This window comes from Accipiter gentilis, chromosome 20, assembly GCF_929443795.1.
Source record: "Accipiter gentilis chromosome 20, bAccGen1.1, whole genome shotgun sequence".
NCBI classification, from domain to species: domain Eukaryota; kingdom Metazoa; phylum Chordata; class Aves; order Accipitriformes; family Accipitridae; genus Astur; species Astur gentilis.
This window is the reverse complement of record NC_064899.1, coordinates 756834-772308: the sequence shown is the minus strand read 5'-3', so window position 1 is coordinate 772308 and position 15475 is coordinate 756834. Positions and strand designations below refer to the sequence as shown.

Sequence of the window (15475 nt, the reverse complement as noted above, 5' to 3'; positions counted from 1 at the left end):
GATTTTGACACAGACAGAACACAACAGATGTAAAGGCAACTTCAAGCAGCATTGAATAAGAGAGACAAGCAGAATGTCTCTCATGCGTATATTACAAATCAATCTTCTGTCAATACCTTGTTGCTGCTAGGGAGCTGCAGTAGAACTCAAATACCTAGAATTACAACTGATCAATTTTCAGTTCCCAACTTCAGATTTTTTTCACGTGCCTGGGCCCACTTTGCTGTACTTCACCTATTGCTCCCACACAGATTCAGCTACAGAAAGCATTCAGTGTCCTAGCCACACACACTGATTTACGGAAACCTGTGGCTAAGTAATTTGAGGCATATCTTTTTCCTGTTTCTCTCATGGGAAAACAAACACAGCTCAACTGCATAAGAATACTGCACTCTATTGATATGGCATGATATTTCTCCCCACAGTATTGTGGAAGGTTTCTCCTATTAGAATTGGCTTTTTTTAATAGCATACATGTAAATCAAAAGTGGTAAAACTAAGTGATAGCTTCTTAAGAGTACAGTGCCTGTACCACACATGAATTCCATGAAAAATGTAACTACAAGAAAATTTTGAGGCTTTCATTGTATTTTGTTCTACTACATTTTCCATTATAGTTTTCACTTTCATCTGATTACATTATATTACCTAAAGATATTAATAATTACCTTAACAGTCACTTTAAATAAATTCATTTAAATAACTGGCTTCATGTGCATGTGCACAGAAGAAGACGCATAAGCCAAAACAATCTACAAAATGATTTTTCACCCTCCTTTTCCAAAAGAAATACAAAGAAATTTGATGACACGCAAATTATGATGATTCATATGAAATAGTTTAAATACAGTTTAAATACTCTCACATCCCTGTAGTAATACAGATTCATCCTAGTCACGTGCTATGTTTTCACCCTAATTGTTCTCTTGTCAGCATGTGGCAATGCCCGACTATAAACAGAGAAAAACAATAAAGATGAAGCGGCATTTCATTACTACATTCCTTCTTATACCTCAGAAAGGGAGAAAGATAATCAGTTTTCCACTGGGACCACACCATAGCACAGAAGTCTTCTATACACAAAAAGGTGAGGGATAAGCTGCCAACATTATGGCCAGGGGATTACCAAGAGACTTCAAACAAGAGTCAGCTTGGGAAGATGTACAAGAGAAGCAAGAAAATTGGCGTAGTAGCGGGAAAGGAGAGGGCAAGAGAAAGAACAGCAGTCACAATGTGGTTTGACATGGCCAGGTGTTGCCCTAACAGCACCATGACCTCTGCCTAGGCCAGGCAGAGCAGCCTCCGCATAAGACACTGTGAGCTGCTTCCACTCCAGCTAGTACAGTAACAATAAAGGGTGCAAAAAATAGCTACCCACATCTTGGCTGCATGTATGTGAACTTGCGGGGAGCTTTCTGACTGGTGTGCGGACTAGCAGACTGCACAGATGCACAAGTTAGAGCACAGAAGGTGTGTGTGAACGAAAGAACCCACAGGGCCAGAAGAGGGGATCGTGTTTGAGATGCATTCCTCCCGAGAGAGGGAACTGTGTGTGTACGTAACAGTGTCAATGTGTACTTGCGGGAAGGGGGGAGGCCACAACTAGACAATTCCTTGGAATTAGATACAGAGGGCTGTTTAAATATTTGTAGGCATTTATTAACATTTTATAAGTGCCTAGTATCGTATCTGTTGCGTTGTTGCTATTGATCTTGAATATATAGTTCAATTAACCAATTAAACAGTAGTTAAATTAACTGCCTGACACTCAATTATGTCATTAATAGACCAATAAACTCCTTCGATCCTGATTCGATTTAAACTACACAAGCTGAGGAGTTTCTCCCTGTGACAGCATCTTCTCCCTGTTGTCAACCAGAAGAGCTTCAAGCACAAACTGATGAAGCGATGCCTGCTAAAAGAAAGGAAAATTAATGATGCCTACCTGCAGATGAACACAGTCATAAACCAGGTACACACTTGCACTCAGGTGAATATACTGCCCACGTTGCTCTTGCGTACACTCTTCAAAGATGATGTGCCACTTCCACTTATGTGATACGAGTTTAACTGAAATAAAGAGGGGAAAAAATGGTAATTCTTGACTACCAAGCTTTCTAGAGAATCCCTCCAACTTTAATAGTATTACCACACTAGCAGCCTTTAACATGTCAATGCGTTGGCAGTCACACGTCAAAAAGCAAAACAATGTTTAAGCTGGGAAAACAATCCAGGACTTGCTGGCTCAAACCAGCACTTAACATGAAACTAGGGATGACACTTCAAATTATAGCTCGTCTGATCAAGCGGTCAGAAAACTCAGAAGATGAACAGTCCACACAAGATTAACGGGGAGTCCATCAGCTCCATAAGTCCACGCACGGTAGGAGCAAACAAGCCACCGGCGAGTGCCAGCCACGCAGTTTCGCTGGGCCAGATGTGCTGGCCCCAGCGATTACGTCGCTGTACTGTAAGGCCAGACTGCCTGCTCTTCACGTACCTGCTCTGTCAAAATCATGTCAAACTGCGCGGCCACGGGCAGGACAAAACCGCAAGAAACCTCTGCAGCAGCTTTACGCGCTTCTGCGTGGCCTCACACCGGGTTGCAGGACCGTGCTTTCAGAGCCACGAAGCCACTCCGGTGTCATTTCTTTCAGCAGCCAGTGCCTTGCTCAGAATCACTTTCCCTCTACGACCAAGACAAACACAAAAACTTCAGTGCGGAACCCAGTTTCTCCCGCCCGGAGAAAAGCGGCTGGGCCAACCGGCACCCCGCTGCCAAGGCGGGGAGAGCCGTCCCTGCCGAAGGACGGCGATTTCAGGGAGCCAGGGCCAGGTCCGCCCCGCGGCCTTCAACGCCGCTACAGCACCAGAAGCCTCACAGAGAGCGACGGGCCGTGTGTGTGTGTGTGTGGTGTCCCCGGCTTCCCGCAAGCCGTCCCTCAGAGCCGCGTACCCGCCGCCGGCCTGCGGGGACGGCAGTACTCGGGCTGAAGGACGCGCTTCTGACCCGGGCGCACACAGCCGGCTCCCGCGCTCCGCCGTGCCTCCGGCAGCGCGGAGGAGGAGAAGCAGGAGGAGGAGGAGGAGGAGGAGGAGGAGGAGATGGCGGCGGCGGCGGCGGCGGAAGCTCCCGGCAGCTCCCGCGCCGCCCATCATGGCGGCGGAGGTGAGGCCGCCCGCGCTCCCGCAGCTGGCGGCGGCCCCGCCGGCGGAGCAGGGAGGACGAGGACGAGGAGGAGGAGGGCAGCGGAGCGGAGCGACGCCCCGGCCCGCGGCAGGCAGCAGCAGGCGCTGGGGCGGGAGGGACGGCGGAGGGAGGCTGTGGGGCCCGTGAGGCGGGGCGCGGGGCGAGAGGCCCCGCCGGTGCCGCCCGGCCCCTGTCGGGCTCGCCCGTCGCCGCCCCGCCGGCTGCCAGCCCCCGCGGACCGCTCCGGCCGCCGCTGCCCGGTGCCCGCTGCCCGGTCCCCGTCCCGCCTCGGCGGGCCGGGCGTCCGCAGGGAGAGACGGGGCAGAGGTGCCTTGCAAGCCGTCGCGGGTCTGGGGGCTCCCGGCAGCTCCTCCTCCTTGTCCTCGCCCTGCCTTCTGCCGGCGGCCGCGGGAGAGGGGGGCTTCCCGGTCGCGTCCAGCCGCTACAAGGGGGCGGCGTTGCGGCTTTTGAATGACGCCGGTGCTGTTTTCCCAACTAGGTATGCGTTTTTTCTTCCTCTAGGGATCTTCTGAGAACCCAGTTGATCCAGTATGGCTTTGATTGGCCGAAAAAGTTTCCAGTTTTATTCATCGAGCGCGCCAGCAAGCAGGTCCATTTTGATGACCCTAAGCAAAAGGTTGAGCTTTATCAGTGGGCAGCGAAAGCCCCAAAACTGTAGCTCCGTAGCCATGAGGATGCTGTGTTTCAAAGATAAATCTCAGTATATGTTTTGTAGAAAAAACCACGTACAACTGCGGATGCAGTCTCTTTCTGTTAACGAAACTGTGCATCTTTGTGGGGATAGTGGGAGCAGTACTAAGTCTAACAACGTGTGGACGGATGAACAGTTGTTTTTCAAGAAGTTGAACAGCCTTTGTACATCAAAAGAGATTTTTGACTTTCTTAGCTCACTGGAAGTCATGTCTGATACTATGGCCTCAGGAGCCCTGCAGAGGATTTCTGAACTTGAGGTGGATGACAGTGGTCTGAAAAACCCTGAAGAAGTGTTAGAGAATGAAGTTTTCAGGGCATTATGCTTCCAGTTTGAATTTGAATCCTCAAAACTGTCAAACACCGGGCTGCTGAATGCATTGCAAGCTTTGATAAAACTGCGTATAGATCCCCAGAGTACGCTGATGGCAAGCTTGCTTTCAGAGGGCAAGGAACGGCTTGGTAAAGGACAGCTGACTGTTAAAAACCTGTGTGCTCTCGGAGAGAGTTTGCTTGAGTTGGAAGGCCCAAGCTGCGCGACGCTGGAACAAATTGTGAACCACGTGCAAGCAAAAGACGTTGAGGAGTGCAGTCCCAGGGAAATGGTGACGGTTTATAAGATGCTGCAGGTGACTGCCAGGGAAGGGGAACGATACCAAGACTTGCTAAACAGAATGAACAGTGCCACTTTAACCATAGTTTCCCAGCTAAGCCCAAAGTTCACAAGCATAATACTGAACTCACTGGTTGTTCTTCATCAGACTCAGAACGTTCCCTTAGTCACAGCTCTGTGTAGACAATCTGTGAAGCATATTCCATATTTCACAGGTGATGAACTGGTAAATGTACTGGAAGCCTTCCTATGCTTTGGACATCATGACCAGGTTTTTACAGACGCACTGGAAACGCATGTTCCCAAGTCCATCTTTACCATGCATCCTCAAACAGTCAGCAAAATCATGCAGTACTGCTGCCAAAAGATGATCCTTTCTAAACCCATCTTTGATGCAGCGGCAGAAGGTTTCATTGCCGCTGCTGACAGATTTACCACCGACCAGATTGCTGGGTATATTATACCATTTGGGACTCTTAACTATCTGCCTCCAAGTGCTTCTGCCTTGTTTCGGAAGCTTGAAACAGTATTGCATGCTCGCCTTAGTCACTTTCAGCCTCACACCTTACTGAACCTGCTGCACTCCTGTGTCCTTATTCAACGTTATCCGGTAAATTTTCTGCCAAAAATATTTAGTCCCTATTTTCTGCAGCAGCTTCAAGGTAAGGAGCAGTGTTCTTCTTGTGATGTTCCACATTTCTTTCTATTGCATGGTGTGTCTCTTGTCAAGCACCCCTTTCTTAACCTTTCATCTGTGAAATCAACGATGACCTGATGAAGGTGACTGGAGAATGATGATCAGGAGGGCAAAGACTGCTGCTTCCTTGTCACAGTTGCAGTGGTCTTTCAGTTTATATCATTTAGAGGAGTTCGAAATTTGCACTGTACAATCTTAGACACAGATTTGAATTCCCTTAAAAAAAATTATTTCAGTTAATCCTTCTGCTTTTCTAAAAAATACTGATCTTCTGTTTTCCCCCATGTTGGTCCTTGGTCTCGCATAGGTTTTAGACACCAAGTTTCTCTGTGCAGGAAATGTGTTACTTTTAACTCTGGCTGTTTAAATTTCTGTGCCTATGCGGTGACAGATGTGAATACTCACAATGAAGCAAGACTATGTTACTAAGAGACTGGTAACGCCAGGAAGGCTAGTGAGACCAGTTATTATGGAACTAACAAGACTGAGACCAAAAGTGGTAGAATTTTTAATGGCAATGATACTTGGAATGATGCACGAGAGATGTAAAATATAGTGTAGTGATTCAGGGTTTATTTTTCTCTAAATTTTTGCATTGTAATGACTGCCACACGAGGGATGTGGCATAAAGGTGAAACACTGGATAGTGAGTCCTGAGACTTGACTTTTATTCTGGGTGTAGCCCCCCATTTGCTTTGTGGCTTTGGGCAAGTCACTTCACTTTTCTGTATCTATTTCTTCGCCCACAATTGTTTGCTTTGCCCGCTTTGATCTCATACTCCGTAGGGTCTGGACTGGCTCTTAGGCGTTTTACTCGGGGACTAGCCCAGGGGAAGAAGTATTTCAAAAAACGGTAGAAATACTAGTAGTACTTACTGCGAAGCTAAAATAATTACCTTCTGCTTGTGCACTGCTGGTTAGATTAAGATTTCGCTGCCTGTCTTTTTAAGGTTAGGTCCTCTGTGACTTTGCATAATCCTTATTTCTGGATATTTTCCTAAGCATTGAAACCACTCCTTTCTTGAGGCTCTCAGGGCAAAGTACATGGTTGTAGTTGTCAGAAAACCTGTTCATAGCCTTTAAAATTGGGACCAAAGTGTAATATGCAAGAAAAGTTACAGTAACTGTTCCGCAGCTTACTTATTATTGTGTTACTAGCAAGCTCACCTATTACTATGGAAATAATTCATTGTTGTATTTTAAAAAATAGTCCAAAAATCCTTATAAACTTTAGTCAAGACTAGTACAAATTCTAGAGAGAAGTGAGGTGAAGTGTAGCATTGGGGCAAAAAGAATTTAAATTACTATTATTGATAAGAACATGTTAGAATTATATACACAGAATTTGTAAATCTCAGGCAGTACAAAATGTGTTTTTTAAATACTGTTTTGCCTTATGATTCAAACAAGGTCCATTGCATGTAGGTGATTCTAGCGCTTTAGTCCTTACCTTTCGCCAGCCTGCATCGTGTACAGCTTTTCAGGTGGGGGTAAGGTCAAACCGGGTATGGACTTCTGCTGTCATCTCTACTCTGTTCTTTCAGGATAAGGATTATTGTGTTATATTCTTGCTTCCAACTTGGTTGTATTTCTGTTTCATATTGTTTATTGTGAAAGCTGAAAAGGGTAGATGGGTGAAGCTGAAAAAATTAATTTGCAGTGCATAATTGTTGGTTTAATTAAAACAGAAGTGAGATCTGAACCAGTTAAATGTAACAGTGTCATAATATGAGCTGGTACTTTTTTTTTAATTATCTAGGTAAAAATGTAAATTGAATCCTAAGGCTCATGTATGTTTTAACAAGGCATAAAGATTGGTGCTTCGTCCTGGTTTTTAAATTACTTTTAATCCAGAATCTGATACGCTTATGTGATGCTTCTTCCCACTGGCATCCTGTCTGCTGACTACACTCCGCTGGTGGAGGCTTCCTGTGCCCATCTTTGTTCAGTACCTTGAGCTCCTTTCCTCTCTGCCTCTGCGCAAGCACTACAGTCCCATCCTTGGCCCTATGTCCCACCATACCGAGGAAGATATTACGAAATTTAAAAATCTACCCTGTGATTTATCCCATCTTGCTTAGGCGATCCCAGAGTCCGCTCACCCGCTGCTTCTAAGACTGTCTTGTCTGCAAGGGCTGCCTTCACCTAATTGTTGGGGTTTTTTCCCCAGTCTAGTAAGCTTCTAGAACATCCCCCATGTGATAGCCTGTCCTCGGCTCCAACTATTGCATGATCCAATGCTTTTGGATGCAAACCTGTTACAAACAACACAGTTGTAAGCTATAGATTTTAAGTAATTCTGTGTTAGATAGTAAAGCATATTTAGCGGCATTATAGGGATATGTAAGCTATGCCAGAAAGATGAGTGACTTCTCAAGATCTCAGCTAAAGTTTCTCTGTTAATAAAACTCTCTATAAGGTCAAGTTTTCAAAGTGATTAGAAACTTTGGTCACTCAGTTTTTAGCTGTTCAACATGAAACACTTTAAGGGGTTGATTTTTAGGAAGCAGACATTCCTCATGTCCTAAAAAAACAGAATGTCTTTTGAAGTTCTCAAGCTTGATACTTACAAAATGAGAAACATCATAGTACCAGTTACTTCAAACATGTTCTTTTAAATCAATAAAGGTATTCCATTAGAGTGGTCTAAGTTTGGAACAGAAACTTGAGAAGATGACCTGCATGATTAGCATCTTACACTACATCAAGTTTTTACCATTCTGTAATAATACTTTGCACATAACATGAAAGATGCTTCAAGTATACACGCTTGTAGACAAACCTTCATAAATTATTCAGTATTATCCACTACTCTCAGATAAAAAAAAAAAAACCAAACCTGAGTGAAACAATGAGATCCTGGGATTATAACTTGGGTAGAAGGGGTTGTAGGAAGAAGGAAATGGGAAATTTCTCCAAGACCTCAACTCAAACGTATTTCTCCCTGTAGAATGTCCTGCATCTCTTGGAACCTCTTTTTTAATTTTTTTTTTTCTTTCTTTTTTTTTTTCTTTTCCCTGAGAGAATACGACAGTCTTAACTGAGATCTTGCTAGTTGCATGTTTTTTTCTATGTTGATATTTCTGTAAATCATGTCCTGATTTTTCTAACTACGTCATTTCACAACTGGTCTTTCTGTTCATTCAAACAGTGATCAGGCATGATAATGATCGAATAGCTTCTCTGTGTGTTAAACTGAATAGCTTTTCCTAACTTCTACATGATGGTTTGTGTAAAGATGCGTTGTTAAAGGTACACCTGAAAGCCTGAATATTGTTGTTTCAGCCCAGCCACCCGGTTTGGACAGAACTGTTACCTCCCAGCTAACCCAGCTTTTTCTGACTGTAACCCTGGAGTGCCCATTTTATGAGGTATGGCACATATGAAACCAGAACTGATGTTAACAAAAGGTGATAAGGTCATTAGGGCCCTCTTGATAATTACTTGAGGACTGTCCTCCCCATAAAAGCATTGGAATTGGAGGAAACAGCTTTTTTTTTTTCTTGATGAAAATATGAAGCATTTCTACCTGTTTGATTGACAATATATTTGTATGTTTGATGGAACTGACTAGCTCTAAGTTAAAGTGCTTTTTGTGTATTTCCGAGTACTTTTTTTGTACTTGCAGCACAAAAGAGATCAGGCACTTGGATGTTGGCCTGACTGCAGAGGAATGAATGGAAACAGTTGTGCATTTCTCATGAGTGATATATTCAGCATGATAGTGTGGAAGCTTGCTGAGGATGTTCTGGTGGTTGTTTGGGTTTTGTGGTTTGTTTGTTTTAAGTTTCCAGCAGATCATACCTCAGACTGTAAGTGTCTCAATAGACATGGCTTTGAAATGCACAGAATACATTTGCTACATTAATATGTGGTAATTACAAAAATGTTACCTCCCTTTTTCTTTTGTTTGATTTGGTTTTCTGTCATTATGTAGGGTCCCAAACTCCTTCCAAAGTATCAGGTAAAGGCCTTTCTCAGATCCCACAGTTCTCTGGATGTTCACCTCCTCAAAAGGGTGAAGACTGGATTACTTTGTTTGCTGAAAAAAAGAATATATTTTGCATCAGAGGTATCAACACCATATTTCTATACAGTTGGTAAGTAACATTTCTTTAGACTAATAATAAAACATGTGCTTATGGTGTCAAAACTTTAGGCTCAGTTATTTTCCAGAAATAAAAATTATTTCTTTTATTCCCCTTGTGGGCATTCTAAATTGAGCAAATACAGAAAAAGTAAACTGGAATACAAAACTCTGTAGAAGGTCTGAAATGAGGAAACATCATGAGAACTTTAAGTAAATGCATTTTCAAAGGCAGAAAGAAGAACAGGGAGAGAAAAGAACTGCAATGTTACTTGACATTTACACAGCCAGTCTGCATTGAAAATAGCTGCTAACTTTTGTATTGTGTATTTTTGCTATCAGCTCCTCTTTTACTTTTCCCCTAAACAACTTGTATAATTGAAAGCAAAATGAGGCAACGCTACTTGCCTGATCTCTCTGCTTTGGTGGTGAGTAGAGAAAGGAAGAGCTGGAAGGTTGTCAGCCCGCTGCCCTGCTCAGCTGTGTTCCTCTCCCCTTAGCAAGAACTGTTGACTAGGTATCGTCAGTGGGGGTTTGTGGACTGAAAGAGAGGAATGAGGAGAACAGAGTGTTTCATGTGCCAGGGAAGGAAGCGGAGAGAAGGTAATGATGAGGAAAGATGTGTGCTCAGGAGGGGTGGACGATAAATAAGGTGTTGAGGGAAGGGTCTCTTGGACCCCATGGACATTGGAGGGATTAAAAACAAAAAAACACATCCACAGAGGGATGATTCCAGAATTATTCTGCGTTTCAGCTTCTGCATGGGGTTGAAGTTGGCAGGGTTTAAGGTCCAAAGCTCTGTTTGCAGATGGACATCATCAATACAATTAGGGAATTAGAAAAAATAAAGGGGAGGGGCAGAGAGAGACAGTCTCTCCCCAAAGCCCTCAAAATTCCAGAGGCCCTAGCCAACCAGGCAAAGTGCCATTTAACGACAATATGGTTTATAGTGGACTTGGAACGCTACTTTGCTGTTAGCATTATGAGAGGCTGAAGTGTTACTAATTATCACTCATTTGTGTTAAATAGTCTATACACATCTTTTGCAAGCCTCTGTGATGCAGCAAAAAGTATTGCGATAGTATTTTAGTTATTTTTATAAAACAATGAACTGCAAGGGAATGAGAACTACAGTAAACAGATGAGAATTACAGTAAACAGTTTGTTATGTGAAATGAGTTTTAATGTCACTTCTCTTTTCATTTATGCTAGATATTGAGATTAAATTAGATGAAGAAGGTTTTGTGTTGCCTGCTGCCCAATGTGAAGAGGTACACAGACGGTAAGGACAAAAAAAAGAAACCACTGGTAAAATGTTGGTTAACGTTGACAAACAGCATCCAGGGTGAAACCCAGGCAAAATTTAAGCTGATTGGAGTTTTGCCATTGACCTCGACAAAGTTCAGGTTTCACATTGAAACCTCTGGCAAAAGGACAAAGTTGGCAAAATTAATGATCTGTACTTTTTCCTCATTGTTTTGCTTCCTAACTATACGGTGTCAGACAATTAGTCTCTTTACCCAGTGACAGTCAGGATCAAAGTGATCCTGATTTGGCTTATAGTAGTGTATTTTGATTTTCTGTAATTCATTTTCCAATTAAAACTAAATCAATTCTAATTGAGCATGTCTGCATAGATTTAACACAGTTTAAGCCAGTTTGAGTTCACAAATGTACTTCTGTAAGGACTCCTGTGTAACGAGGGTATTTGCTATAGATGCTGTTTTTTATTGAAAAATGCATAGGTGTTTAAAAAAAAAAAAAAAGTGAAACAAAGATTACTTTGAGAAACCTTGGACACAAAGTTAAGCAACCTGCCAGTGTGGTATTTGCAACTGCAGTTCTGTGGATAAAGCAAAAGTCTTTGAAAAGGTTATGTGTTCTCCAGCTTAACCTTCACAAGACTCACAGACTAATATAAGTTCTTTCAAAAATCCCATGCTTAAATGTTTAAGAATGGGCTTTGATTTTTTTAAGTTACACCTTTCATGTGTAAACAAGGTCACGATATCCTTAACATGCTGAAAATTTAAGCAACTTTTTTTACAGTGGATATACAAATTTTGGTTTAAGTTGATGTGATTTTTATCACCAAGGAGAAGAAAATATAGTTGTAATCCGTGATGCTGCCAACCATACATACAGGTTTAAGCAGATTTAGCTTAAACTTAACTTTAACTTGAACTCTAACAGGTATAACAAGTAGACTAATAAGTTGAATAAATTTAGGTTCTGAAATGTTTTCAAGCTGAGACAAGTATTTTGTATGTTTTTGCTTCTAGAAGAATTCAAAACAGCTTACCAATAGTAGCATTAAAAATATCAAACTCTTATTATTATGGTAGTTTTTGTTCAGAGCATATAAATAAGGTTTTATGATCAATTTCACTAGGTTTCAGGCTTTCCCCTTCCCACCCTTAAATTGAGTGATTTAAATTGTCCTGAACAAGGTAACTCCCATCCTACAACATCTAATTTTAGGAGGTATTAAGGAGTAAGAGGGGAGGTATTGTCTCATGCTTCTTAGGAACTGCAGTAGTTGTGGTGATTAAAATAACTGAGTTTTTGGGTTGGGTGGGGTTTTTTTTTGATACTACACTTGTTTTTTATTTTAGAATTGCCCTCTGTGTTGATGGTCAAAGCAGATTTTGCATTCATAGCCACAATCTGTTGGGAGAAGAAGCTATTAAACAGAGACATCTTCGGTTACTTGGTTATGAAGTTGTGCAGGTAAGGTCCAAAGACAGTGGTTTGCTTTTGCTCTGGTTAGCAAAACAAGTGAAAAATTATTATTTTATGATGCCTAAAACTGTAGTTCCAATTACTTCCCAAAGCAGATGTAGTCTTGTCCTTTCTATAGTATGTTCTCTCTGCCTAGGTTTTGCCTTTTTGAGGGTGTTGTGGAAATTCCATTTTCTTCCTTGGATCAGTTAGTGTATTCTGCCTGTGCTTTCCACCAAATAGTGGCTGCTTGAAAGAGTACTTCTCTGCAGTGATTAAGGTTCAAATCTTGACTTAAAGGAAAATGTTGTCTAAGAGTTCAGTAGAATTGGGATTTTTAATTAAATACTTTTTTAAAAAGGCCTGAATTTGGAGTTTAAAAAGAGGAGTTTAAAAAAAAAAAAGGAACTGCTTTGTATTGTAAATAATATTTTCTCAAGAGAGTATATCCTTTATTTTGCCTGTTGAACTAATAGGGGTATTTTTATCTTTAAACATACTTTGGACCAAAACAGTTACTTCTAGATTTTCTTTTCCATTTATAATCACTTATTACATAAGGCTAACTCCATTATCTTTAACTTAGTTTAAACTGTAATGGGTATCACTCTTTGTTTTACAGTAATCTCTATTCAGGTGATTTACAGATCAATAATAAGCTTAGGATTAAATGTTTAATTTTAAAGCAGACAAATGTTTGATGTATAATTTTATATCTGCTTAATGAACATCAATCTTACCCAGTTATTTATTAAAAGGTATTTCCACCAATCATTTTTCTTCTGTTTCCAGATTCCATTTTTTGAGATAGAGAGTCTACAAAATTGCAGAAAAATGGCAGACTATCTACAGAGAAAAATCTTTCCTCATACATATGGACTCAGCTGCTGACACTGAAGAATAATACTAAATCACAGGTTAACCTCCTGTACTATAAAGTATAATATTGTGCATGGAAGAACAATTCTGTTTTCTAAATAACTCCACCTAAGATAATTCGAGCTTCTGAATGTGAGACCTTCCAATATTTGGAACAATTGACATGTAAAGAGTAATAAAGAACAACATATTTTCTTAAGTTTTGTGTCAATATTTATTGTAAGTTAACAGATCTAAGTGCCAGACAGTGAGTGCTGCATTTCCTTTGCCTTTTCACTGGTTCTAACTCACAACTGCAAATGGATAGCCGTGGCTGTTCAAAGATACCGGCCGGTCTGAACGTACAGAATGTGCCAGGCTGCCTACCCATCAGGGCTTTTCTTGACAATATAAAAAGAAATTGTGCAATTTACTCACAGCTGTTGGTGTGATTTCCCAAGTGTTTCATAAAACTAAAATTTGGAGTATCTGCACAAGCAGTATTGACTTATTGCTCATACTTAAGAGATGTAGAGTGCTGTTCACTAAACAGCAATGCCTTACAGAAAGTAGAGCGTTTTTAATAAAAAGATATGCTTTACTTTGTAGAACAGCTGCCACAGGGTAGTGGACTTGCACAGCTGTCTCGGGGGGGGGGGGGGGGGGGGGGGGGGCTGCCCGATGTTCTGGGTCTGTACTATTTGCAGTTTTGTCTTTGGTGGCAGTTATAGCTAAACTGTCCAAATGGGGTCATGAATACACTCCAGAGTTCCTTCAGTTTACAACCTGCTATTCCAGCCTAAACTGAAACTTGTTATGCTCTGAAGCTCAGAAGAACTATGTCCTACGTGGTCCTTTTTTATGTATAAATTCTGGCAGAAGGGTGGAACTGAGAGCTGGAACTAGTAATGACTTCAGCTGGAAGAAGCACGCCCTAACTTGGGTCAACATGTTGCTTTACAGATGGACAAAGGGAAGCTAACATGGCCTTAGTTCCGATCGCCTAATGTATACTCGATGAACTGCCATGTAAAACACATTTTCAGGTTAGCTTGTGCATCCTGTCCTGTGTGGAATTATTACTTACAAGTAGCAAAGCAGAATTCCCAGCATCCTGTCCTGTGTGGAATTATTACTTACAAGTAGCAAAGCAGAATTCCCAGCATCACCTGGTTTGATTTCAACGGTTACAATTTGATACAAAAAAGGTGAAGCTTTCACATGCTTGAAGTTCTACATATTTCACCAGTACATGGCCATTTTTTTTCCTTCCACGGCTACTGTTAGTAATTTGTGAGTTGCAGGTGTCTGTCAACTGTCCCAACAATCCCTGGAGATTTTTGGATGCAAAATCCAGCTCCAAAATATGATCTGCATTGCATCATGCTGTACATTCTGTTCATGTTAATTTGCTGCATGTATAAAACCCTTACAGTAGTATGTCAGCACTGACAGGTGAGGAGGCACCAAGAGGTAATGAGATACTTTCCAACAGTGTAATAGGAAGCTTACAGCACATTGGTAACCTAATAGTTGTCATCCTAACAAAAGAGAAATTGAAAAGGAATTTCTCCATAATACAGAAGAAATCATTAAGGTATTCTTTTGACACTAACTGAGCACTGGAGGGAGATGTTAACCACTCCAAAGTGTATAAGAAACAAACAGTATGAGGAACAACCTGTAAAAAGCCTTCAAAAGTGAGGAGGGGTGAGAAGGGACTGAAAGAGAAGGGGGCGACATAAGGAAAGAAATGAAACAGGAAAAACCATACCGGTGTTTTGACGACTTCACAGTGAAAGTGAGCTGGCAATGCTTATTTCTCATACACGCCAGAAGGTGGTGGTGTTGTCAAACAAATCTGATTTCCAGTAGTTTTTTTCCAAACACAGATGGTTTGTAAATACAGTAAGACTACTTAAAAGTAGTAATTTATACTGACTGTCCCAAACTAAAAATAACCTGCCTAGAATATGGCCATATTCAATCTCATTCTCTGCTGGCACACATTTGATACTGATTTTTGAAAAAGCATTCTGGTATTGTTAGAAAACATTTCCTTCTCACTTTGTTCTCACTGTGATTCCTTTCATTGAATGCTTCTGGAGTTGTTCAACGAAGTATCTGTTGTTAAAAAGGAATGTAGCAGTTACTGCCTTCTTGTCCCTAGTTCATTGAACATAAAGAAACTTGCAGGTCACGAATAATGAAATTAACAAACACATCTTGGAATGGGCTGTTCTGTGTGCTCTGCTTCTCACATCATGCCAAACAAGTGCTGTTGATTGCCTAATTTACTACTTACCCAGGCCCCAGATTAAGAAGTTCTTTGGGTTTATTATTTTTTACTAGGAGGCTCACTGTGTTCACAAATGATGCAGGTTTCCTATGCATAAGTACCTGACAGAACTCCAGTGTCAGTCAAAGCTGTGGACTTCCAGTCCTTGTTCTGCTACAACCCGTCTGGCTGTTGTTCCTTTCTGATCAACACTTCCTCAGCTTTAAACAGCAGCAGGATCAATGGCGCTTGAGAACCAAACAGATGCATACCCTGCAGGAGATATTCCTTCTCCTGAAATTATCTTAAAACTTCAGTGC

The 15475-nt window shown here is 41.6% G+C and overlaps 2 protein-coding genes across 6 annotated transcripts in view; one reads left to right on the top strand and one right to left on the bottom strand.

Annotated features, from left to right (window-relative positions):
* Window positions 1–3071, bottom strand: part of MTRR (5-methyltetrahydrofolate-homocysteine methyltransferase reductase) — a 30566-nt gene extending 27495 nt beyond the window's left edge. The window contains exons 1-3 of one of the 3 annotated variants that reach the window (XM_049823822.1): window positions 2957–3071; window positions 2501–2689; window positions 1946–2070 (exon numbers count right to left, since the gene is read on the bottom strand). The gene's annotated coding sequence lies outside the window, so the exon portion shown is untranslated. Of the gene's footprint in view, window positions 1–1945; window positions 2071–2500; window positions 2690–2882; window positions 2904–2956 lie in introns of those variants that run through there. The other 2 variants (XM_049823821.1, XM_049823823.1) reach the window with 2 other exon arrangements.
* Window positions 3072–3111: 40 nt separating this feature from the next.
* Window positions 3112–13097, top strand: FASTKD3 (FAST kinase domains 3). Of its 3 annotated transcripts, XM_049823825.1 has the most exons (7): window positions 3112–3169; window positions 3713–5176; window positions 8497–8582; window positions 9149–9311; window positions 10511–10580; window positions 11914–12028; window positions 12812–13097. In XM_049823825.1, exons 2-7 carry the CDS (start codon window positions 3742–3744, stop codon window positions 12908–12910), a joined length of 1968 nt encoding a protein of 655 aa, XP_049679782.1. In that variant the 5' UTR covers window positions 3112–3169; window positions 3713–3741; the 3' UTR covers window positions 12911–13097. The 3 variants fall into 3 exon arrangements, 2 of the variants coding, with proteins under 2 accessions (XP_049679782.1, XP_049679781.1); XM_049823824.1 differs by lacking the exon at window positions 3112–3169 and having other exon boundaries at window positions 3702–5176; XR_007508921.1 differs by lacking the exons at window positions 3112–3169; window positions 12812–13097 and having other exon boundaries at window positions 3702–5176; window positions 9149–9726; window positions 11914–11938.
* The last annotated feature ends 2378 nt before the right edge of the window (window positions 13098–15475 follow it).